The sequence below is a fragment of the Ascaphus truei genome, chromosome 4 (genome assembly GCF_040206685.1).
Source record: "Ascaphus truei isolate aAscTru1 chromosome 4, aAscTru1.hap1, whole genome shotgun sequence".
In the NCBI taxonomy this organism is placed as follows: domain Eukaryota; kingdom Metazoa; phylum Chordata; class Amphibia; order Anura; family Ascaphidae; genus Ascaphus; species Ascaphus truei.
The window spans coordinates 389,106,866-389,134,399 of record NC_134486.1 but is presented as its reverse complement, the minus strand read 5'-3'; the positions used below and the strand labels follow the sequence as shown (position 1 = coordinate 389,134,399).

At 42.1% G+C, this 27,534-nt stretch overlaps 1 protein-coding gene across 5 annotated transcripts in view; it reads right to left on the bottom strand.

Annotated features, from left to right (window-relative positions):
* The window catches only part of SUPT3H (SPT3 homolog, SAGA and STAGA complex component), a 577,858-nt gene that overhangs the window by 308,907 nt on the left and 241,417 nt on the right, over window positions 1-27,534 (bottom strand). For 4 of the 5 annotated variants that reach the window (XM_075598554.1, XM_075598553.1, XM_075598552.1 and 1 more), the window contains one exon: window positions 2,349-2,433. The exons of the other annotated variant lie outside the window; for it this stretch is intronic. In XM_075598554.1, coding sequence (XP_075454669.1) covers window positions 2,349-2,433 — 85 coding nt within the window. The remainder of the gene's footprint in view (window positions 1-2,348; window positions 2,434-27,534) is intronic. 5 annotated transcript variants of the gene reach the window in all.

Sequence of the window (27,534 nt, the reverse complement as noted above, 5' to 3'; positions counted from 1 at the left end):
CAGCCATGTTCTTTGCAGTTGGAGGGGGAATTGCATAAGACTGCCGGAGACGCAGCTTGCCGTCACCTGCCCCAGCACACCGCTGCCACCTGGTGATTGATGTGCTAAACCCTTAGCCCAGAGGAAAGTACCTAAAACCCGGTGTCTCTCGGTCAAACCCGGAGAGGTGGCAACCCTGGTCCAGACAGAGATGGCAACCTGGAAGGTAGCATCCGGTTAGCAGTTCTTCCATGGATTAGGCCTAGATCGTGCCCCCTAAGCCCCAGTTAGGCCCTCAGCCACCCCAGCAGAGTGTTGCAGGGAAGGCCCCAGATAGGGACTCTTCCCCTTTCGTACTATAGTAGTACTGCTGCGCCGGTGGACGGTCGGCCACACGGCACTCTGCGGTATTCTGGGACATTGTGTGAGATCCTCCGGCTGGAGCTCACAACACGCGGTGGATCGGGACCCTTAGGAGAGAGGGGAATTGTTGTCGGGGGCCCTCTGCGTGGGACCTGCTCCAACACACCCCTGCAAGCAGCACCAGGGTTCTGGAGTACCCAGGCAGGTACCCAACGTGCACCAACATTCACAGGGGGTAGCGCTACCTCACATTTCGGTGGGATTGCTGGGTGGACACCAGGGGTATTGGTGCCACGGCACCCTCAGTACTTTGGGGGAACCACTCTGTGTTGGGGTTACTGCACTATACTGTTGGAACCTATTTATTGCGTGTTATGTGTGTTTAGTATTGCGTACAGTAAAGATTAGTTATATACATTGTGTGGTGTATTGCTTACTGCTGTTGTATTGATTCCTGTGAGGGGTTATCCCGCCAACGCTGGGATTCCTTATAGGTGGAGGCGCTGCACGCACGGAGATAGAGCTCACCCCAGGCTCCCAGAAGCGGAGGCTTATATACACACATATACCCCTCTCCCAATTTATTTTCATAGAAAACTGTAGTCATTTTGAAATACATTTGTAAATATTGTGTATGTACACACATGCACACACACCTCTCTCCCCTACCAGTCACTCTTACTCCCCTTCCCTTTCTCTGCCCAAGTCTGACTAACTTACCCATCCACCCCACCCTTCCAAGTCTCTCTCACTCCCTTCTCCCTCCCAAGTCACAGTGTTTTGCTGCACCTACTGTATATTATGTGGTGCCTTTGCTTCGTTTCCCTCCTGCGTTATACCATATAGGGTGTATACATATTCTTTGTATCAGCCCTTGTTTGAATGTCAACACAGCTTCTGTGTTTTTGTGTTTATTGTACCCGCGATACCACATCACTTATGTGGTATTCACCCCTATACCTACCTACCATATCTCTGTCTCGTCACTGGGGTCTTTTAACTACACTGTATATATTGTGTCACGTTTATCGTCGGACTTTACAGCTAATTAAAGTGTATTATTGTTTTTGTTCTGTGTTCCGCAGTACTGTGGTACCTGCTGGTGGTCTGTTCCCATTTGAGGGTTTCTATGGTAACGGTCATTATACTGTTACTTTAAGTATATTTATTTCCTTACCTATATCGTGAGTGCAGATATTAGGTGCTTTGAGTGACCGCCTGTGGTCACTTACCCGTGTCTCCTATATCCCTCCCAAGTCACTCAGTCCCCGCACTTCCCCCCAAGTCTCTTCATCTGCCCCCTAGTCTCTCCCACTCAATCTCTCCAGCTCCCACCCCCCAGTCTTTCCCACTCCCGCCCTTCTAAGTCTCGCTCATTCCTCTTCTCCTTCCCAAGTCTCTCCTAGTGTATTCCGGATCATTCTCACTGGCACAATCACTTCCTGTTTCTCGTCTTTTGGGGATCGTTTGGGGAGATTAACAAAATGTATAAAAGTACGGTATTTAAAGTTTTGCAAATATGGCATTTCTGCATTAGCTAAAGCTGCGCACACCAAATCTCTAAATATGGATATATGAACATTTTGCAGCAACACAACTCCCTCTGCTTACTAAACAATAGATGTATGGAAGGATCCAGGGAGAAATCTGCCATTGTTTGGAGTCAGGAAGGAATGTAATTTCCCCCTTATGAGACATCATTGGATAATGTTTCACTGGGGTTTATTTGTTTGCCTTCCACTGGATCAATATACTATAAATACAAATATAGGATAAAGTATCTGTTGTCTAAATTTAGCGCAGGTTGAATTTGATGGATATATGCACCACCCTACAAAAAAAAATAGGTTCAATTACAGCAACAGGCTTTTACAAACCTCATAATGGTAGTTAGGTGGAGGGCAGAGATGGCATCTCAAACGTATGTGGTCTTTATATGTAGACATCCAATAAGTATACTATATACATCTATAAACTATATGCAGAAGAAAATTAAGTCATTTTACCAGATTAATCAGCTGGGTGTGAACAATATCTTCTACGAGGACAGCAGTTTCGTGCAGAGGACGACGGGCATCCCCCAGAGAGAACCTGGAAAAACAAACACGCCAGGTGAGTTCACGTGCAATGAGGGTCCTAAAATTCGTAACAACGAGCGGACACTGAAATGTAGGACCACCCTTGAGAGAAGGCATTACATTAAACAACCACCGCATCTCAACAATCAGAATAGTTAAAGACAGTCGAAAATGATTGTTTTCAAGATCTGGGCAACTGAGAACTGATATTGCATGTTACAACATTCAGGCTGGGAACATTTTTATAAAAACATTTTATAAGCCAGACAGAAGAGGAAGTAGCCAGGCAAAATTATTTCCTCAGCCAAAAGGAAAGTATCCTCGTTTTTATTGCATTTGTTTCTCTCTGGGTGTGATGTATTTTTTCTTTTATGTACCCTATTCAGACATCCTCGGCACATACTGCTCTTAAGCCCACTCTGTCAACTATTCTGCCTCCGTTCTCTCTTTCTTGTCCCTCTTTCCGTGAACCACCTTTTCTAGGCGAAACCTGGTCCATGATTTAATTCTCCTTATTCTCTACTCATTTCCAATCCTCTCCTCCATCCAACACCGGTCCTTTTCCTCCACATTCCAACACCTGTCCTTTTCCTCCACATTCCATTCTTCTTTTTCCTCTACTCGCCACATTCCATTCTTCTTTTAATTTTCTCCCCATCTTCTGCTCTGTTTTCTCTCTGCTCCCCACATTCTCCCTCTCCTTCCTTAGCATCTTCACATTTACCTCGCACATTCTCCACACACTTCCCATCTGCCCCCTTCTCTCCTCATTGTCCTTCAGATGTGTAACATTTCTGAAGGCTACTCTGCTGGGTCCATGTTCTGAACCTGCTCTCTTTCAATAACATGACACAACAATGTGTAGTAGATCTACGTTGTTCAAGATGCAGTGTGAAAAGGATGAGGGGAAGACCCATTTCAAATTAGAGTTATTAGAGTTCTACTCAAGGTTTTCTACCGCATATGTGGTTTATTGTGGAACAGCAGAGTACACAATGTTTCAGCTACAACATGGACCTTTTGGGGATTTCCCAGCAGTGTTGGCCACACTATTACTGTAGGTGTTGTTTCACCCCTAAGAGCTATAAATCATATTTCTGCACTTTACTTTTGTTTGAAAGGATGAGGTACGTTACAGTTCCATGTATTTTTATGAAAAGATTTTTTTTATCCATAAATGTTATTGTTTTACAAAGGCATGGAGGGGGGTGGGGTGGGAGGAGAAAGGGTACAGAAGAAAAAAAGAGGGGAGGATTGGGGGTTGGTTCCCACAACATTTACAAGTATAGCTATGTACTGTAATTTAGGGTTACAGTCAAGTACATTTACATATAGAGTTCCGATCTACTGGGGAGAGCCTGACTTTTTACTAAGGCTCCTATGGTGTATAGGGAAACATGCTTTAAACTGGTTTCAGTCCTATCAGGTAGATCCCAATATGTGTCCATCTCAGGCTCTAACTCCAACCCCCTGGATATCACCTGTGGTGTCCCGCAAGGCTCTGTTCTGGGGCCCCTACTCTTCTCAGTGTTCATCAATGAACATCCCACAGCTTGTAAGGAAGCCTCAATACACATGTATGCAGATGACACAATCCTATATGCACACAGCCATAGCCTCTCTGACCTTCAACACATACAGTACTTCAGTCTGACTTTTTGAGACTTGAAAACTGGATTTCCCAAAACAAACTGTTTTTAAACACTGACAAGACTGTAACAATGGTATTTGGGACCAAGACTAAATTTTTAAAGCTTCCAGCGACTGAGCTCCAGATTAGAACCAATGCTAACACCACCTTAACCCCTGTCACTAGTTTTAAATACCTGGGCATAGGGTTTGACTCCCACTTAACATTCGGGATGCACATTAATACCCTGACAACCAAGACCTATGCCAAACTAGGGGTACTTTACAGGAACAAATCCTCCCTAAGTCTCCTGGTCAGAAAGCGTATCGCACAGCAGATGCTAATGCCAATTATTGACTATGGAGACATAGTATATGGCTCAGCACCTAAAACCCACCTTGGCAAACTTGACACCCTCTACAATTCAATTTTTCGTTTTGTTCTCCAATGCAACTACAACACACATCACTGCGAAATGCTCAAAGAACTAGATTGGTCATCACTAGAGTCTAGGCGCAAAGTTCACCTTTCCTGTCTTGCCTTCAAATACTTTCTGGGCAAGCTACCCAGCTATCTGAACAAGCTCCTCACCCCTACCAGTGGAAGCACTTATCATCTGAGATCAGACTCTAAAAGACTGTTCATGGTCCCAAGGCTCAACAAAGTATCAGGCCGTTCCTCCTTCTCTTACCGTGCACCCCAAAACTGGAACAACCTACCGGAGACTCTCACATCCACCACCAGTTTAAGTTCTTTCAAATCTAAGGCTGTCTCACATTTTAATCTGGTCTGTAACTATTACATACGCCTATAATATACATCGTCTTTAACTGTGCATGCAATGTATTGTATATAATGTATACCCTGTTCATTTATGTAACTGTATTTGTGTTTATTTATGTAACCATGTATTATGTGTCCTAACTCTGTGCCCAGGACATACTTGAAAACGAGAGGTAACTCTCAATGTATTACTTCCTGGTAAAATATTTTATAAATAAATAAATATGGTGTATGATAGGCCTCGGTTTACCCTGGGAAAGGATCAGTGGGTGTTCTCGCATATATTTAGATGGGGAAGGGAGAGGAGGATCCAGATGGGTAAACTGAAATATTTGAATGGACCATTTTAACAGATACTGTTCCATAGTTTAAAAAAATGGAGAAAAACAAAGCAAAAACGTAAAATAAAAGTTACATATTTTACTATTATCTAAAAACTGACTGTCCCATAATATTTTACACAAATCTAGGAAAATGATTATTAATTCCGGGGATAGAAGACAAACTCACAGCTATAGCCAAATTCCATAAATTGTTCAGATATTAGCATTTGAAGACTAGAAATAACACGAAACAGCCGGCGGATCCGTAGCCAACACAACATAAATATACTTCATGGTCCCCAGAGTGCGTTCACATGTACAACAGGAGTACAGTAGCTGCAGTTCTTCACATGCTATTGTACAGCGTATCTGCTGTGTATTACTGCAATGCCCAAACTGCAAAACAGAAGTAAACAGACAAAATACAGTCAACTGACACCTGATGCTATTGAGTTACTATGAGGGCTGCAGAGTGCAATTACACACACTGGCACTTTTCAGGATGTGGAAATCCCTCGTAATGGAGACAGATGATTTGATTGATCAAGTCATGTCTGCTGCTTTCCTCACTTCCCTATTGGGTTCCCACAGACAGTACTGTTGAACGAACAGTGTGTAATATCTGTACGTCATGCTTCTTTACTATTGCATACAGGTATATTATGCACAGTCTCAGGTACGGGGCACACCTGTGAGCACATGACTTAGATATGCAACCAGGGTTACCACACATGGCTACTCTAACCAACTCACCTTTCCCATCCGCAACTTAATTTCTTGAGTTAATATTAACCCCAATTGCAATCAGCTTCCACCACCCAAGAAATATGCAAAATAGGTAAAATAATATATATCTGCTAGGGTCTCTGGTCCCTGTTTAATATAGAAAAAACTATGCACTTAACACACAAACATTTGTTTTACTCTAGCAAAATGTGTCCGAAAATGTAAATTACTATCTACATTCAGAGCACAAACCATCACTTAAATGTTTTAATATATATATATAAAAAATACGGTGCTTTAGATTACAGAAAAAGATTATTACAAGAACATACAGTTACAATAAATGCAGAACAATTTCTTAAGTTAAAATGGCAAAACATAAAACAGAAATCCCTATACAGTACTTTACCATATGTCATAGGTTTTTCCCCACAGAGGTCACTGGCGTAGAAAGATGAAAATTCACGTGTTTGATCCCAAAACACACCCCTTGTCGAATTCTGATTTTCTATTCAAATATGCCAACATTTATGCCCAGATCTTACAATGACACACACACAAGATCCACCACTGTCGTAAATCAGCTACTAGGTTGGCAGTTTTATAACTTGGAAAAAAAAACCTCCCATAAGACGACATTTAAAAAGTGCATAGATAAATGAAAGTGAAAAAAAAGGGGGAAGATCCCCTATGCCTATGCTCTAGATATATGAGGGAAACTTGATATAACTGTAAATAATGTCCATGACTAATAAATGTCCATAGAATACTTGAATAAGTAGATGTGACGGGAGAAAACAGCTTTTATGATGATTATATTATATGAGCCCGTGCATGAGTGGACTGAAGTATGCAGATATAGGAAGGAATAATCGGGGGAGAGTCCCGCTGCCTGAGCGGTATGAAACACGTCGGTGTTGATTGCGGGGATGTTGAACTTTTAATACAGTTCTTTCTTAACGGCAACCTTTGTCCAGCTTCCTTACCAGCGTTTTTTGCAGTGCTCCGCAATTTTTTTCTTTATCTAGATAAATGAAAGACCTCATATCTTAATTTCTCCAATACTTAGACCCATGTGAGTCATATCACTAGATTCAGGCGAGTTTGCTAAAGGTAACAAGACTCATTTTGACAGACTTGCCCTTTAGTTTGAGTATTACCTGCCAGACCCCAAGTGTTTGGCCTCATTGCATTCGTCTCCCTGAAACAATTACAAATATCTAATGTTACTGTATGATTCAGAGTGTCAGATCCAGGATTCCAGATTTCATATCTTTTGAACCCGTCCAGGAATGCTTTTGAAGTCCTTTTAAGTGACCTTTTTACCTGGGTGTTGGAAGAGCCATAGTTTAATCCCATCTGTGGCAAAATAAATGCCCTTATCCCTAGATTCTATCAGTCACATACAACACATATGGTACATTTAGTGGGCCATAAGTGAGAAAACTCCCAATTAAGCCCTTTGTAGATCTGCACAGTCCCAGTAAGGTTCTTGGCCTGTCATAAACCCAATACCTTGTATTTTTAAGACAAACAGTAACCACATTAACCCTTGAAACATCAGATTTATTCAAATACTTAATATCTCATAATATTATCATGACACGCATTATTGTAAATTCCGTTGTGAATGACAATTTGCATGATATATTCGTATCACAAAGTCTTTTTAAAAGGGTTCCATGTAAAAATAGATGAGAAACAAAGAGTGACGCACCGAGTGCTCATTTGCATGTCATTAACCAGAATCCTTGGCTGCCGTGGAAGGCCTCGGATATAGTGGGCGTGCGACAGTGCGCATGGCGACGCACGCGCCTGTTGCCCGAGCGATCTGTGAACGGAGATCGCTCACGAGGGAGAGCGCGTGGTGGAGGCGTGGCTTCACGAGGCTTGTTTGCCCTCATTGGCAAACGCCAAAAACAAAATTCCTGCGTCTCCTGAAAACGCTGCCGCATCGTCGCGCTTCATCACGGGCGCTCTATGGCCTGCCTCAGAGATGTGGCCTGTTGCTCGCGCACGTGGTCGCTCGCACTATGGACATGGCTAAGAGACAATGAGGAAAGACAGGGTTGCAGACCTGCCTGAGACATGTGAATGTGCTCACAAGTGGTAATTTCATTTACTAAAAGAATTAAAAAGCTAATTGTTTTATTCCTCGTTATTTCAGCTGATTCTTGGATTACACTAGTAATATGACTATCATTTGGCACAATTTTGAATGATCCATCACACAAAGCAGCTTCAGAGTGTCTACATTAATTACCTCTTGTATGACGTTTTCCGTGACTGACATCACACAGTTAAAGGGCACGAAATCAAAGATAGAACGATCTAAATCCGAGCACGTTAAACACAATCAAAATACTAGGAAATATATTTATTGAAATATATATTAAAATACAGTTTTAAACGTACCCTTGGTTAACACGCCTTATCTGTAACTGAGAAGTTTTATCTCACACTTATTGCCACGCCACCTGCCAGCTTCTTTCCCACACATGGAAACCTATACTAGACATCAGCTTGGCGGTTTCTGCAGAAAGAAGTGAAAAACCACGCAGACAAGCCACAGACACTTCCTCTTTTCTGTATTTTAACATATTTTCAGCCATTTCAAAGTGCTGTCTGACTAATTTCTGTGAATATTGTTCATTTAAAGTGTTTGCTCGCGTAAACCCCAACCTTCACCTGCAACGTTTTTTTTTATTTTTTATTTTTTTTAAATAGACCCGTTTCTTCACCTTATTTCAAAGAAATTTCCATGATACTATATTATTAGTAGCCTGTAGAAGGGAAATTTGATTATTTTAAGGTTTCTCTAAAGAATATTAAACTGCACTTTAAATACAATACATATCAAGGAATGCATTTAAAAAAACCAAAACATTTATATTTGCCACTTTGAGAACTCTTATAGTTTAAATAATTATTCAGGAAAATAGCTCAGTTAGGTTTTGATTGCTTTAGCACAAAAACAGGTTTTCACTTTACTGTATAGTATCTGTAGTACGGAGACAAAGGATAAGGATTGGATAGAACATGAAGTTCATGAGGCTTCCATACACATACAAAACACACACACACACACACACACTTCGTTATACCATCTAAGGCCTCGGGCATGGTCAGCGCTTATGCGCTGACCCATGCTGCTGCTCGGCACTGAGCCCCTGCAGCCGCAATGAGAGCGGCTTTAGCAGGGGCTCGCGCACGCTTCCGCACGCTTGCGGAAGCGTGTCTCACCGAGTCTTGAGATTTTCCTGCTTGCCGGAGCGCAGGGCCGGTCACGTGAGCGGTTCGCCCAGTGAGGGCGAACCAGCTCCGTGACGTCACTGGCCCACCCCCCGACACGCCCCCGAAACGCCCACGGACGGCGCGCCGTGTAAAGCCAGGGAAAGCACCACTTTCCCTGAGCCTCAGCGCGCCTCCGCACTGTTTTGGGCACTGTGTCCCAGGCCCAAGTGTTCCAGGTCTCCAACTGACACTGGTTCCACCCCTGCTCGGAGATCACCTGCAAGGCATTGCATTCACAGTGGGCCAGTCAAATCAAACGGAACATTGAAGGATATATTTAATGAGTATTTAAACATTTGTTGATACTTGCTTAAGCACAAATTGTCCCCTAGTGAACCTGCTGCAAAGCCTCCTCCTTATTTAGAGAGATGTAAGCTCCACTTATCTAAGAAACGGGGGTGACATCACATCATTTTAAATAGGAGCAATTGTTACGATCTTCATAAGAACACTCAAATCACCACCTGCTCTACATCTAAAATAGCTGACACAAGCACGCTTGACAGGTCTGTGATGGCAATGTTGTTTGTGCCCTTCACCTCAACCAGGGGAGCTCAAATTCCGTCATCGAGGGCCACCAACAGGTCAGGTTTTATGGATATCCCTGCTTCAGCACAGGTGGCTCAGTCTTTGACTAAAGCAGGGATATCCATAAAAGCTAGCCTGTTGGTGGCCCTTGAGGACAGAGTTTGAGAACCCCAATTTAAATAATGAGTCCAGCAAGGAGGGCCTCTCCCCACTGTACCTGTATGTGTAGCACTGCAGATGCTTTCAGGTAGTTGAAGTTAATTATATGTAGATGCTGATAAGAAACTGTAGTTACTGGTAGAAACCAATCACGGGTAAGCCTCAGCTCTCCCACTACAAGAAACTTTATAGGACAGTAGTCAGACACAGTAGGCGTGCTAATTTTAAAGGTGTGAGGGCAACCAGACCTCTTAAGGTCCATTTTTTGGAAATAATCATTATGTGCAAACTGATTTAATTTATGGTGAAATTAAGCAATTACAGATATTAAAAATATGTGCAAAGTGGATTGCAGATTCCATTCCATATGTTATTATTCTTTTGCACACAGTCAATATTAAACAACAGTTAAAAATGGTAATAAAGCACATCATGGGTGAGCGATTTCACTTTATTGCATAGGTAACATATGTGGCTTGAATACAGTGCACCGGTGAGGTTTAGGTAACGGCATGAATACCGGCACTCTGATGGCTCTTATGACGTTCTCTCGGCCTCGTATCGTTTTGGCGTGTGGCATTTGTGTTGATGGTAATTCAATGAACAGCACAACATGCTACATTATATGAATATATAAGCAGACACTTCTACCACCTGGCCAAGAATTGTGAGTGAAGTCAAAGTAATCCAAAAATAAACTGTACAACAGCAACAAGCATGAAGGCTTCCCAGGTACCACAGACTAGCGGGACATTTTCAGAAGGACATGACGTCCGACACTAGTGACTGCAAGCAACTACATACTGTACAAGATCATGTGACAGAAAGAGGTCCAAGTGCTCTGCTTTCTGTACGGAGAGTGACAGTCAAGCTTTGAAATGTGTTTGAATAGTGGTACAGTTTATGTAAACAATTCTAAGTGATTAAGACAAGTTTGATTAATTTTCCTGGTAGTGAACAGTCCTTGTGCACATGCATTATTAAAAGTCTTGGTTTCAAAGCTAGTTAATCATTGTTTTGTTTCTGTGTTATGTGTAAAATAATAGACATAACAGTGTCGTTTAATTGCATTCTGAGCATTATTGAGCACTACACACAGACTTTTAGAAGCCCATGCAAGAAGAAAGGACCAAAGTGTTCCTGGAAGGATACTTTTTTTTATATTCTGAAATAGTCAATAAAATGTGTTTCCTGGGCTTTTTGACGCATTCATTTTTGTCTACAGGGTAACAAATGAGCCCATTATAAAAAGAAACCCTGGCACAATGAATCCAAGCTTCACATAGATTACATTCTAATTTGTAGTTCCAGGGGCTCAAAGGTGACTGTGAAAGGTCACAAGGAGCCAACACTGGGTCTCTATGAAGATGATTAAGGTGCCCCCTTACTAAGCTCTCTACTAAATAAATATGTTGTTTTTCTCAGCTTTTGAGAGGGCATTCGTCAACGTTCCTGCAGGCCCCTTTTGCAGTTATTTCTAGGAGGGAGTAAGGGGGTCTCTAAAAAAGCCTGATTCTTGGGAACAAATCAGATGAAGTTGAAATCCAATTTTGATGATGTCACTGCCCTCACTTGGAGAAAGACTAGCAGTGGATTCTGAGAAAGGAAACTGCAACCATAAAGATTCCTTAATACAATGGCAATTATTGAAACCAAGATTGTTTAGACGTCAGAAGCGTTTGTGATTCTTTTAGATCAAATTTGGGGTAGTTTTGTAATTGGCCGCTATCTATTTTTTTTTCTCATTCAGGTCAAAGTTGACCTTGGGTTGGATTGCACTATTAACCTCTGGAGTGTTGCCTGACGTAGATCTTACTGACCACCCTGCGGTGCTGCATAACGTAACAGTTAAGTAATGATACTGAAAGATGGGACAAGTGAACCTCATTTTTAAACTAAAAGGAGGTACATCCAGAGGTGGCTTTCAGAAATTTTAGCAACCGGTTCTCTCTCACCTTACCGCCCTTCCATAGTGAAAAATCACCATCATCAGCTTCTCCCCCTCATCATCAGATTTCCCTCAGTCCACCTCATCATCACTATATCTCCCCCAGTCCTCCCCATTATAATCAGCATCACATCACTCCCAGCCCCCCTCACATCTCACCTTGCCCCCGTCAATCTCTCCCAGTCCCCCCTCCATGCCTACCTGGGTGGACACAGGCTTAAAGAATTAGCCGGTAGTAGAATTTCGAATCAGAGCAGGAGCAGCACGAGTTGAGGAGCGCTCTATAGCAGCAGACACCGGAAGTTCCGGGTCAGACTGCTAGATGGCGCACCTCCCCTGCAGTCCTGCTCTGACTCTCACTCAAGTGATCTACTACCGGCTAATACTTTAAGCCCGCTGCCACACACCATCTCCCGCCGCCGCCACCGCTGCATACCATCTCCCGCCGCCTTTTAAAAGCACCGGTTCAGCGAACTTCAGAAATCTTAGGAACAGGTTCGCACGAACCGGTGCGAACAGGCTGAATCCCACCACTGGGTACATCAGTCTTTAGATACTAGGGCAGGAAGCCCCTCTGTGAAATACCAGAATTTCCTAGCATCTGTTTGTTGGTCCCATGGCTTATAAAGCCATATTTAAGGCAGCAACTGGCAATGCATCTTAACCCTGGCTGTGTTCAAAGCTGTGACCATGCAGCAAGCTTAAGCCTATAGGGGAACCATGTTGAATGGTTTTGATGCAAAAGGTGGCACTGTGTGCTCATTTGCATGTCATTTCCCAGAATCCCTTGCTGCAGTGGAAGTGCTGTGCTAATGGTAAAAGGTAGGGTTGTAGACCTGTCTAAGACATGCAAATGAGCATACAGTAATATTTCCATTTGCTATATGCTTTGCTGTGGAGGGTTTTTGTCACTTTTTTTTACCCACCATAACACACACACACACACACAATTTCATGCATGAAAATATGCCTTGTTAAAACATTTTTTATTAAATGTGATGCATTGAAATAAGCATTGTACACAACAAAAAAATTAACAATTATATACATCAGAAATTTCTCTCTATAAATTATCATGGATATTTCTGTCATGGTATGAATTAAAGGTTCACGTTTGTAAACCTCAGAAATCAAATTTTCAATAGTTGAGTTGTCCATATTCTCACAGCAAGCACAACTCTACTAACAAAAAGTAATTTGAACAGTATCCAGGCAGAATAGCTTACTAAATTCATTGGCTGTTGTCTGGTCACATGACCAGGCTGTCTCGCTGCAATAGCAAACAAGTTTGTCTCCTCTGCTTTTGATATCCTTGTATCCCACGTGCAAGCTCACACTTACTATGGCCATGTGCTTTGGAATACACACGTTTGTTTGTAGCGTGAGCTATGCAGCTCGCTCCGTATCTTGCACTATGGACGAGGCAAAAGGCTCCTGTCAGGTTTTGTGCTGCTTTCTGTCAGTGATCAGTGTCCCTCTCACAGGCAGTGCATGCCACCTTGTGGGGTCAGCTATGGACTCTCCTATAGGATTGATCCAAATATCCCCCGTGGCTGTGCACTGTGGAGTCACTCAGGGCATAGGCTGCTGCTCTATGAACTCTGAGACAGCCATTGAACCATTCTTAAGGCCACAATCTAAAAGGGATACTTTCCCTAACTGTCAAACAATAAATAGGGGATCCTATCCTATTTCCCTTAACACTTACTTACTATATACACTGAGATCCCTCCTCTGTGTCTCCTCCAGGGATCTGAGCTCCAAAAGCTCCTTCCTCTCTATTTATACCCCGGTCTGATGTCATGGTCTCAAGGTAGAAAGGGGCAGGGCCCAACTTCTGCTGGGTCACCCCAGCACCATTTGATGGGGAAGAGGTGTTACTCTGTGTGGGCCCATACAGTTAACCCCTCGAAGACATAGTAAACCTAAAGGGCTTTACAGTTTTTTTTTTTTAATGTAAGTTCTAGCTACCGTACACTGACGAGTAGTGATGGGTGAATAAGGCGAAGGAGAGACCTTTTTCTTTGTTGGATTTTAGATCTTCATTGTTGGATTTGGGTTATCCTTTGAAAAGCGATCATCAGACTCCAGATTTTATGTATGAACCTTTATTTACATTGACGACTTTGGTCCTATGTGAACATATGCTATATATCCTTTTTTCGTATACTATTAACATTGACCGTAATATTCTATTGGCAATACCTACCCTGTTACTTTTTCATTTTTTGCACCACATTTTACACCAATTCACAGTAAATTTTGCATCCACACACGTTTTCACTTTAAATACATATAACATTAAATATCTACTTTTTGATCATCCCAGTTTCACACGTGTCTACATTGACATACATTATTCACTTATTAATTTAGTCACTTGTGTTTTACATACAAAATTGAGTGCACAGGTGTTTGCCTTAGTCAATATATCTGTGAGGTATTCCACATTGGTGTGGTTAAGTGCAGTTCATCTTTTTTTTTGTACGTATGTACGTACGTACGTACGCACGCACTCAAACACTCACACATTACTGTAGGCAGATGGCACTCACATATGATGCTAAAGTAGGTGCTTGTCCCATGTTAAATGTCCTTAAATTCGCTTTTATATAGACTGACGTCAGCATAACAGAATTCAGCATTCTTGTCGTTTGCACACAAAAACAAAACGTTTATTTTGAAAATAATTACTTACATACAAAAATTGTAAGAATGACGATGTTTCAAATAGATTGATATTCTTAAGAACAGTGGCACATAGTAAACTTCTTTCTCCTCTTCATGATATCATCACTCTGGCCTGGTCTTTCTTCCTCTGGCCTATCTTCTCTCCATCCTTCCTTCCTAAAGTTTACTAAGCTCACTTTTGTATTTATCCATAAAGACCCACCCAGTCAGCCATTTTAACCTTTAAAATGTTATATCCCAACATGGTATTCACCTACATTACTGATGTCATATGAACTACCCCTGAACATATAAGTAGTTTTCAAACTTGCTGAATGGGAAAGTCTTATGCAGCATTTTTCCCAGTTAGGACTTGCAGCTGTTCAACAACTTGCGGCCACGAATTGACCTTTTGGGTCAATTCTGTCTGTCAGAATAGATCTGACCTTTTACTTACAATACTGCATATGTAACAATAACTGAACATACAATCAGATAATATATATATCAGACACATATGTAGATATGAAGGAAAGTTCAGACTATTATACTGTATACTTTAACATTCTGCCTTTGATAACAGATTCATTCATTACAATATAATTATTGCTAAATTGGATTTCTTACATCCCATAAATAGAAATATAGGTAAAGACTCCTTTCCAGGCAGACCTTGTTTCCCAGGACCCCACAGCAAGGAAGAGACGGCACTCACGATAATCCAATGTCAAAGGTGTATTGAAGAAAGTTGGCACAATCACAGACGTTTTGGTCCTTCAAACAGGACCTTTCAGAACTTCCTTGAGAAAGGTCCTGTTTGAAGGACCGAAACGTCGGTGATTGGGCCAACTTTCTTCAATACACCTTTGACATTGGATTATCGTGAGTGCCGTCTCTTCCTTGCTGTGGGGTCCTGGGAAACGAGGTCTGCCTGGTAAGGAGTCTTTACCTTTATGTATACACATATATACGCACAAGTGTGGGTAGACACAGCTACACGAGGTTAAATAAATGTAGAGGGGGCTAAGCACTGCAAAAAATAGGCTGGCTGGAGACGGAAAAATAAAATCAAAATCTTTTTATTGAGCATATTCACCAATCCACCAACAGACAGAAAAAGTCCTCCGATGCGTTTCGCTCTATGGAGCTTTATCAAAGAGTGACTTAGATACCTTAACATAGCGGTCTCAGGGCAAACTCAGTGCAGATTCTCCACCCCTGATTAGGTCCATAGGAACCTAATCAGGTGGGTGATGGCGGGAACCTGCAGACGATTATACCGAGTTGCACTAAAGAGACACTGTGCAGATAATTGACAAATAAGATCATTGTCTGTTACTTTTGGTGTCAGTCCAACTGATGTTTTGAAACAGTGTTACATAAAATGAATAGCTGGAAACAGAATGTATCAAACACTAGGGCACTTATTATGAAAAGTGTAGTGGATATATAGAGAGGCATGATCAGAACATTTGTTAAAAACAAATATATAAAAAATATGTATGATGTATATAAAAACAAAAAATACTTAATTTGAAAACATTCAGAAAGAGAATGAAATCATTAGTAAAAAAATAAATAATAATAATGATAACAAAGATTGAGGAATAATCAAAAATAATGATAATAATAACAAATGTGAGGAAGCCAAATGGTGTGCATCACCCCTGGGGTTATAATCAAGATAACCCCCTATGGTGAACACCACATAAACCACCTGATAATAAATGTCAACAACAGTTGATCAATATATCACATAAAAGGTAGCACACTCACAAGTGCAGCAAGAACAGGCACATTTGAGAGAGATATATTCTCACAAAAATATTGATCATCTGTAGCAGTCTCCTATGATCCCGCAAAGAGGGCTGGCACCCCACTCGGTGGTCCGCAGTCTGTGACTCAATCAGCAGGGTGAAGATTGTCCCAGGCCATCCAGGGAAAACACACTACATTGGTAAAGTTGTATCCAACCAAAATGAGGAGCGTTCGTTTGCCACCGATGGTGGCACAAGTATCTCAGAACACAGCCGCTCACGAACACGTAGCACGCAATCATCCGGCTCCCAGCGCGTTTCAGCCCACGCAGCATGTGTACATATATATATATATATATATATATATGGTAAATATGCCAATTGGGTATGCCAGTGGTTGAAGAACCCCAAACAGGTCAGATTTTAAGGAGATCCCAGCTTCAGCACAGGTGATCATCAGAATGACTGAGCCACTGATTGAGCCACCTGGGCTCAAGCAGGTATATCCTTAAAACCTGACCTGTTAAGGGGTTCTTGAGGGCTGGAGATGCGAACCCGTGGTATATGCTAATGACTGCTATTAGCATAGTGATGAATATCTCCAAAGTGAAAATGAATGATTCAGTAAATATCACCGGGCTTGCGAATGCTGGGAGACATTTTTCATAAGCACAGAGGTAGCGGGAACACACGGGAATTGGACGGGGTTTTGTTTTTTTTGCCAGAAAGCAACTTTGTGATTTTTGTCATTTTTCCATTTTTTTCCTGTCTACTTGTGGTGATTCCCCTCGTCTGTGGGGGTCCCGTGGAAAGAGTTTGGTAAAAAGGAACATTTCCCAATTTTTCATTTTCCTTACTCAAAAAGGTGAATAAATATTATGTATATAAATACACTAGAAATTAAAAAAGAAAAAAAAATCAGAACTGAATATCTCAGTGAGAAAACAAAGATGCTAATGCTTAATCAAAACACTTCAATGTGTATATTCGTGATTAAAATGAAAGATAAAAAATATATATATTTATGACAAATATAAAAAAAATAGTAAACAAAATAATGAATATATACTTAAGTGAACATGACACTATCCACAAGCAATATTATATAAAGTGTTGACAGATACAGAATATGCAACTAACAAGTGTGTCTCAAATAAAAGATGAGACTCCAAAGCAATAAACGACCATTTAATGCAGAAATGAAACCCAAATTGGCAAGAGTGCAAAGCAGCTTCTTCGTTGGACCAACCAGATCCGAAATGGAGTCTAAAACGAAAAGCAGAGAAGCGCACGCTCCATAGTGTAAAAACATTTCATGACATCTTGTCAATAGGTTAATATGGTGATACGCTAACAAAGTTAAAATGATTGTCTTGAAAATAGAGAGTTTTCTTGTGTTACCAGTGAGGTTCCCAGGTGAACGTTATATAGTTCAGGCAGGTGGTGATTAAAGCAGTCATCAACCCAGATGAAATTATGCCGCTCTGTTCTGTGTTCATTGTTATCAAACAGCCAGTCTTCCGTGGTCCACTTCACCTTCTCCGACGTCACAGCAGACAACATCAAGCTAGCAATGCTCCGACTGGGACGACCCTCACCACGTCCTCACTACGACAGCCCAACGCGTTTTGTTGCATAATTGCGACTTCCTCCGCGCGGTCCCAAAAACAGCATTGCTAGCTAGGTGTTGTCTGATAACACCAGTTCTCTCTCTTATTTTAAGGCAAAATCTTATCTCCTTATTAACCTATTGACTAGATATAATTAAATTGTTTCACACTATGAGCGTGCGCTTCTCTGCTTTTCGATATCTACAAATACACACATACACAATGCTGTCAGTATGTTTAAAAATATACACACCATACTACTGCAATAGTATTTCCATGTACGTAGGATATGGTGCCAAGGGTTCTACAAATACATTATACATTTTCGAATAGTTCTGCAATCCTTAAAATGTAGAAAATCACTGATCCACACAACTTCACAGGCCACTACGCCACAGTAAGAGAGGTGATAAAAGTGTTAGATAAATGTCTCAAGTGGCCCAGGGATAATCATGTTAGGGACTTGTGGAATAGCATGTGCAAACATGGATACAAAATGCTAATATTTGTGTATGGAGAGCACTTCCTCACTCCCCTCTTTACAGTGATAATTGAAATATTAAATACAGTGAAGCTGGACTCATCCTTTCTCGGTTACAAAATTCCTCTTCTGAACCTCCTTGGAGATCATGAGTTAGCGATGCAATGTACTGCATTTATCTGTTTAATATTATATTCATGCAATGAAGGTGTGAGCGAGGATTATGTTAAATACACCTGTAGATAACACTGAATCTTGTTCAAATATTTACACTTGTCCCCTTCTGAGAACCATTAGATGGCCGAGTAATGAAACTGTGAAAGATTCAATATTCATCTAGTCCTCTGTGTGGCGTGAGTTCCATTTTCCATGCTGTGTGACCACTGAATACAGCAGCAGCTGAATGGCGTTTACTGTTCTACTTCAACACACAGTGCAGCGTTCTGCAAATTAAAACAGCAGGATGACTACACGTTTAAAAACCCATTATATCTGGTTTTATGGTCCCTCTGGTACCTACGTTATGCATGGTTTGTGTAACAAGAAATAACCTCTAATACAGAACAGGCAAAGTGTGCTTATTACCGTAATGGACGACGCATGAAGATATTTGGCGTAATAAAATGTAATGCTATTGGACTCATTCGTTTGTTCTGCGTTAGGCTAGAGCATTTTTTTAGATCTATTGTACTTTTGACCGAATAGGTGTTCTCCAAAACACAGAGCTAAACACAAGAGACATGTCGCTGGAATTAGCTCAATTTGGTCCTAGGAAGGATTGCCCCTTAAAATCATTGGCCCAAGAACTGTAAATCTGGTTTACAACACAGAGCTATTGTGACAATCTCCCTGTGTCCACATTATCAGACTCTTTGGTCTTATGCCTATATACTTTCAGCACTACAGACACACTTGCTAAAAAAAGAAAATCTCGTCGCCTTCAAAATCCTACCTGATATTTTTGTTTTAATAAATCAGTTGTGCAGTATTAGATAAACCTTACTACATTTAAAAAAAAAAAAAAAAAATTCTCTCTTTATTCTCTTTTTAAGGAGTTTTAATGTATTAAGCTTCCTTTGGCTTCTACAGCAATGTAGAAAAGCACAACACTCCCTCTTTTGAAATAGGCGGTCATATTGGGTGCTCGGGAAGCAGGATCTTTGTCGATCAATCACCGTAGAATGGATCGATTGGCAGCTTTGATAATTACACTGCCTTAAAGGTATAGAAATGCTGCATTTATCAAAACAAAAAAACAAACAAAAATTGGCCAGAGGCCCATTTCTTAAATACGTATTTTCACTAAGCTGTAATAACTATTGCTGCTTCTCAGTTTATTTATCAAATGTTTAACCAGGAAGTAATTTATTGAGAGTTACCTCTCGTTTTCAAGTATGTCCTGGGCACAGAGTTATGATGAGAGATGCATAGTTACATTAAGTGATCAGGGTTATACATTATATACAAGACATTGCATGTACAGTTAAAGATAATATGTTATAGGCGTATGTAACAGTTACAGACCAGATTCAAATGTGAGACAGCTTTAGTTTTGAAAGAACTTAGAGGGTGGCGGCTGTGAGAGTCTCCGGTAGATAATTCCAGTTTTGATATGCACGGTAATGAACCCCATCTAAATACAAGTGGTCCTCACTATCCGTCGTATCACTTTCCGATGGACGGCATATCCGAAGCGTCACAATGCAATCCTATGGGGCCGTTTTCCGACGCCGGAATGCCTTATCCGACTCTCACCCCCACTGATTAACATGAGACTCACTTAACAACACTTTCACTATCCAACGCTACCTTCCAGACCGGATTCTGCTGGATAACCGAGGACCTCCTGTAATGCATGTCATTCTTATGCCGGTCAAATTATTGCAATCAAACCTGCCCAGTATTCTTTTTACATGGATATTTACAGATGTAAACTTTCACAAATACTTACAGTAGTTCAGGTCCCGGGTGGTACAGAAAGCATACATTAAAAACATTCCTCGGTGCATAAATGTACTCCCCCTTGTCAGTTTCCCATTACCACAAGGGATACAACAATTTGTAGAACATAAGACAATGGCTCTTTTTAATTATCATAACTGCAATGAGAGATGTTTGGGGAAGGAAATAGAGCATCCCATAGGCATGGAAAATGAAAAATCACTAGTTACACAGCAATATAATGAAAGTGAAAGCACATTGGAACAATTAGAATAACATTTGATGATTATTCAGTTTTACTGAACGGATTCTGCTTGCTGCCGTGCACAGAGGTGGACTGTTTCACAGCCATTCACTTCAGAACAACAGAAGAAGCAGCTTGAGACTTCATCGAGGGCCGTTTGTCTATTAACCTCTTCAGTGTAAGAGATGCCAGCTACACAGAGATACTCTTGCAGTAAAGCGTTAATAGGTATCACTATCCAGAATGAAACTGTACACAGAACAGATACATTAAACCTTGCATTGCAGAGCTTATAATCCAATGCTCGTAATTGGGGCAAAGCGTCATTAAATCGTCTGACAAAGGTTGCACAGAGATAATGTGTTTAAACCTAGATCTTCCACTTCATAGGTCAGTATGGGTAAGGCCTCGGCCATGTTCCCTGCTGGCGTGCTGAGGCGCGCTGAGGCGCAGGGAAAGCGGGTGCTTTCCCTGGCCTTGCGGTTGCTTACCGCTCGCACTGTCAGCAGCCGTCAGGGGGCGGGCCGGGGGCGGGCCGGGGGCGGGCGCGTCACTGGCCGGGGGCGGGCCAGTGACGTCACGGAGCTGGTTCGCCCTCATTGGGCGAACCGCTCACGTGACCGGCCTGTCGCGCCGGCAAGCGGGGGAATTTAAAATTCCCTTAAGACCTGCGCTTACGCAAGCGCGCAGAAGCGCAGGTGAGCCCCTACTAAAGCCGCTCTAATTGCAGCTGTAGGGGCTCAGTGCTGAGCGGGAGCGCGCGTCAGCACGCTTCCGCCAGCAAGAGCTAAACATGGCCAAGGCCTAACAGAAGATAAAGATCCATCACAGAAGATGAGATGCAACATATATGTGCTTGCATTTCTGACCATTTCACCACCCTATTTTCAAATCATATTACTGTGAAAATCACTCAAAATTGTAAAAACACTCTTATCAACATTGTCAGCATTGTAAACAAACTATTGGTCCATATTACTGTTTCTGCCAAAAAGTAAATGGATAATTTGCTCCAGTTGTGTAATAAGTTCCATTTGCTCATTCACAAATGGGCTACGGCTTTGATCAGGAAGCACACGAGACAATTATCCTCCTAGGAAATCTAAACTGGACACTGATCAGTCATTTCTTCTCCCAGCAGAAGAAAGAGAGACTCCTCACCCACCCCAACAAAGTATCTCATTCAAATCTGGGATCCAAGACAGCCCAAAAGATATTCATTTTCAGTTAGCCCTCAAGAGATGAACATGAAAAGCAATAAGAAGCGTCAGAAGTCTAAACATGTACGGTATATAGACAGGAGCACATATCAACAAGATTCAGAACATCCATCTAGACTCCTTTTTTCAATTTGACTTGTTGAGGGCAGACTTACAGTGCATCCTAACTTTGGTTAGCTGCGTTGATATGGATAAGCAGAAGAGAGAAGACTTTTCACATTCACAAAGTTCCAGACCAAGGGAGTTACGCGCTAAAGTAGGGGTGGTCAACTCCAGTCATCAACTCCAACTTGACTTATTAGGGAGAGATGAGCCCCATTATTTTATATAGTGAGAGGTATATTAATAAAGAGTAAATAATGCATTCAGCTGACTGCGTATTAACCTGCTCTCACCATATTGAATATGAGCCAGAGAAACTCTGGCCTCTATCCTTCTGTGAGTTGCTGGAGTTCTTCAGGACTTGTGGCAAAAAATAATAATGTCATCTGACAACGTTATACTGTAACTGTTGAGTTTGATTCCTTTTTCTTCCCAGTTCAAGTGTTGCTGTGAAAAGCTTTGGTGATATGGTGTTTCCCCATCACACTTCCTTGCTGATCCGTATCAATTTGCTTGTATCTTCAGGTCATCTAATACAGCGGCGCGCAAACTGGGGGGCGTGACCCCCAGGGGGGGGGGGTGCGAGACTTAGTGCGGGGGGCGTGGGGTTTACAGAGGCTCCGCGTGCTTCCCGAAGGCACTTACTGTAAATTAAGTGCCGGGGGAGCTGCAGGGACTCTGTAAACCTAATTTACCTTGGCTCCGGCGGCTTCTCACACGCGGCGTCAAATGACGCAGCGAGGTCATGTGACATCACGTTGCTATGGCAACGTGACGTGCCGACACCGGAGCGGGGCTGAGAGGGGGGCGAGGAGGTGAGGGGACCGCCGGCAGGGGGCGCAGGGAAAAATGTTTGCGCCCCCCTGATCTAATAGTTGATGTGGCATTTTCTTAAATGTTCCTTATATCAATATATTGTAATCTTCAACACTCTTCTTCATTCATTTAAAAATGCCAAGGTGTAGACAGAATCGAATGCTTTGGCGTAATCTACGAATTTTAAGAGGATTGGTAGATCGTATTCCTTACTTCGGAAAAGCCCTTCTTGTACAATTTGAATGTGGTCCATAGTGTGGTTTCTACTGCAAAATGCCGCTTGTTCTCTAGGATGGGCGAAGACCAGGGTCTGTTGCAGCCATTTATTATCTTCGTAAAAATCTCGTAAGTGATTGGAAGTAGACTGATTGGTCTGTATTTCTTATGGTCTTAGTTATCTTCATCCATAAGAAAGGAGACAAATATGGCACAGCTCCATTGCTCTCCGAAGTTTTGCAAAGATTGTCTACTTATTCCCCAGCTTCTTCCATTCAAGATTTCCATCTTACACAGGAAAATTTCCATTTTTCATATATTTCTGCCACTTCTCGAAGGACGCATGGTACCTCTTTGGAGGTTTCTTCTTGCTCTTCCTGTGCTGGGCACAAAGCTATCCTGCAATCCCTTTCATAGGAGCCAAACACATCAGCTAAAACAAGTAACTTTGACAGTGTTGTGCCTTATATACCTCAGGGGGCAGGCACATCTCTGATGTCACTAACCAGGGACTCAGAACATGCAGCCACTCCCATCCATACATAGGGCACCTCACCAGGATGTGAGGGAAAAACCTCCATAACTACTGCTGGCCTTCCTGTACTTACCAGGGTTTACTGCCAGCAGGGAAGATGTCTGCAGTCCATTATTATGCATTGCTACATACATATTACTCAAAGGTTTATATTACTGCTTTTTCTAATCATTCCTGTTTCCCTTGTACACCACCGTACACCTGTGCTGATCTTTTTCCTATTTAAGCCGTCTTCTGTTCCCCTGGATACGTTTCTTGCTGTAATATACCACCCAATTGCTACATCTTGAAAGGGGAGTGAGGCAGTGATTTATCCTGTCTTATTTCATTGCCCCCTCTAACTAGTTTAAATACTTGTTAATGAAGCGTCTGAAGAAACTGATTACTAAGTATTGTGGTTCCACGCCCAGGAGGATGCAGGCCATCTCTGCAATATACTGCAGACCAGGGGTGCGCAAACTGCCCCCCCCCCCCTGCCTGCTCTTCCCCACTTTTCGCTCCCCTCCTTACCTTGTCTCAAGTGTCAAATGACGCTGCATTGCCATGGCGACGCTGCGCCCGGAGCCGTCTGAGTCAAGATAAGGGAACTTACAGAGGCTTTGCACGGTCCCCCAGATTTCATTTAAATGCTTTGGGTAAGAACACGGGCTTCTGTAAGCATCGCGCCCAACCTCCACAAAATCTCGCTCCCCCTCCAGTTTGCGCACCCCTGATGTAGACCCATAGAATAGGTATGTCCAATAAATCCAAATCCCTCCTCTTCCCACCCTTTCCTCATCCACACATTAAGGTCTCTGGTCCTGCCTTCCTCACCCTTATATACTGGCAAAGACATTGAGGATGCTACGTACCCAAGAGATGTTCCTAATTTCCTAAACTCTCCCTGCACTATCCTAACCTCATTCTTACCAAGACCATTAGTTCCTAGATGGACAATGACATATACCTTTCCCTCATGTCTTACTGCCTTCATTCCCAGAATGTGATCCACAACCCTCACACTGCCAGACTGCACAGTAGTCCAAACTGCTCTTCTCCTGGAAGGCCTCTGAGGAGGGCGATACATAATTAGCCTGACTCTACCACACAAATGGAAAAAAAATACTCACTCCATCAGTTCTCTATTCTGGTTCTCTTCATAGCTCTCCCACTGCTCCTTTTCGGTCTCCTTTGCAAACATGCTTGTCTGTCTATTGGTGTACCTCAGGGCTCTTTTCTCGGACCCCTCCTTTTCTCACTCTACATACGATCAATTGGTGACACCATCAACTCCTTTGGATTTAGGCATCACCTCTATGAAGATAATGCACCTATCTATCCACTCCTAACCCGACACTTGCAATCCAGACCCTATTCTCCAATGGTCTTTTTGGCCACATCTTCCTGGATGGTGCTCTGCCGCCTCAACCTCAATATGTGTAAAACGGACCTTCTGATATTTCCTCGAACACTCTGTCCAATATCCCCTTTTTCAATCAAAGTAAACAAACTACCAACTATCCTGCTGCAGAAGCACACTGTTCAGGTGTGACATTTGACTGCTCACTTTCCTTCTCCCTTCACATTGATGTTCTGGCTAAAATGTGTCACTTCTGCCTCCCTAACATTGCCAGGATCCGCCCTATCCTCTGTCACTCAACTACTAAACCTCTAAGAGGATAAAGAACATTGTATTCGCAGCTGCATTCAACCTGAAACCCTTCCGTGTACATCTGCGTCACCCCAAAGGCGGACAGCCTTTGACGGGCCATTTGCTGCTGTTCACTGATGTTTGGGGATGTTAAAGCTTCTCTATTTCAGTCTGAAACTCACCAGCCCTTTTATCCCCTGTATCCAATTTTCCAACTCTATCTGTCCATGAAATGTCTGTGAAGTGACTGTATAACCTGTTCTTTTAATGTAACCAGGTATTGTTATAACTCTGTGCCCAGGACATACTTGAAAACGAAAGGTAACTCTCAATGTAAAACATTTTTATAAATAAAAATAAATAATGTGTGTCCTTATCCTCTCCAGTCTTCATTGCTGTCACCTACGGCTAACAGGCCTCCCTGCCTCACAACTTTCTCTTCTGCAAACTATCCAAAATTCTGCAGCTAGAATCATTTCACCTTCTTCCAGAATAGCGCCTGCTCATCAGCCCCTTATATCCCTCTTCTGGTTTCCTATCAAGTTCTGGATCACATACAAAGTTCTCTTATTTACCTTCAAGGCTATCAACTTGTCTGCTCCTCCCAACATTGCTTTCATTTCTCATTGTCTCTACTCCTCTCCTGCGGTCGGTTAAAAGCAGTCTCCTTTCCACCACTTTCACCTCTAATGCTAGCTTTCTCTCTCGCCTTAAACCTTTTATTCCCCTCTCTGCCCCAACCCTGTGAAACTCCTGACTTCGAATACACCAAGCACCTTCTATCGCCACCTGTAAGTGAAACACACCTTCTGAATGAAGCATTTCAATAGCTTGGACATATACCTACTGTCCCACACCCACACTTATCAACCATCCTGGTCAAGCACTGCCATCTACTGCACTTACTCCCTCATCTGCCGTCTCCAAGTTTCCTAACATACCTCTTAGATTGTAAGCTCCCTGGGTCAGGAATTTCATTTCAGATTGCGTAATTTTATTATATTAGAATCCATTGCGTTGCATTTTGTATCGCGCTGTGTACACTGTTAGAGCAACGAACGTAAAAAAATATATATACATACATACAATGGGCCGTAACGGGCCATTTTTACAAAGCCGTGCTTGAAGGGGTCGTATGGAATAGCACTGCTTAGAAATCAGCATCATAAAATGCCAGCATCCCAAACTCAGGCTACTAAAGAAAAAGATCACTTTCTAAAGCTCCTATCAGCGATAACTGGACCGGAGTGTGTATTATACCACTCAGTCATCCACACCTCAGTAATGACCACATGTAAACCTTGCCAGCAACAGTGACTTCCCATAGGCTTCCTTAACCACTTTGCTGCCGGATGGGACTGCTATTAATTGAAGTTGGCAGAGGGCACTAAACGTTGTTATCCAGCTTTGGTTACTAGAAATAAGCAATAACCTTGTTGGGGATGTTAATTATTTACAATGATTATGTGTATATGCAATGTTGTTTGGTACCCAATGTGTTACTTGAATTAGCAGTACAACATAGCCCTAAATGGTACTAATAGAAGTCTTCTTTAATATGTTAGAACAAGCAAAGTGGAATCTTACAAATATATTTAATATACTTTTAATAAAGAATGTATTATTTTGTTTTTAATACTTTTGAGAATTCACTGTGAACACGCTGCACTCTAAGTTACAGTGACACCCCAATTCCTGAGCTATTGAATGTAGAGACTGCCTTACAATAATTATTGTCCAGGAGAAACAATATGGCCGTCGGTATCAGCCTCAGTCTGGCGGCCAATAGAAAGCCGCCCATGACGTTGTGGAACCCGTCGCACCCCCACTTTTGGTAGCCTTGCACGAACTGTCAAAAGTAAAAAATTTAATATCTCAGCAATCACTGGGTCATTGCTGCGTTGAGTGCCGCAGACCAGCTTCCGATAACATTCTGGTCCAAAAAAGTTAAGACAAAGCAAGAAGATTAAAATGTAAAAAAAAAAAAGGCATTTTAGGAGGGGATATTGGCAGAGGGGGGTGAAGGAGGGGGTGGGGGCGATTGCCGGTTACAGTATGTGTGTTATGGAGATTTGGGATGGAAACAATGATTTGAGGATTCCCAGCCCATGTGAATGTATACCAACATTATAAATTAGTCCCCCATTCTAGATCTTTATTCCATTCCTGGTCGCCGACTTCCGCAGTGAGGAGCGGCTTCCCATCATATGGACTGGGGAACGCCACGTTTGCGTCTTTATTTATTTGGTACTTTAAGTGTAGGGATGACCAATATCAGTACTACTTCCTCACAAAGCAAGTGGACACATAGATGGCAGAGCTGTTCTAAAGTAATATTAAGGTCAAGCTGTTCTGGAAGCAATCTAAAAAGAACATTGTGAAACACAAGAGATAGGAAGTCACCTCAGGTAAAGCCATTAGGAAGGCCTTGTTTTCAGAAAACCGCTGTGCAATCATGACCTGTGTAAATAAACATTGCGTAAGAGTTCTGCTTTAATCTT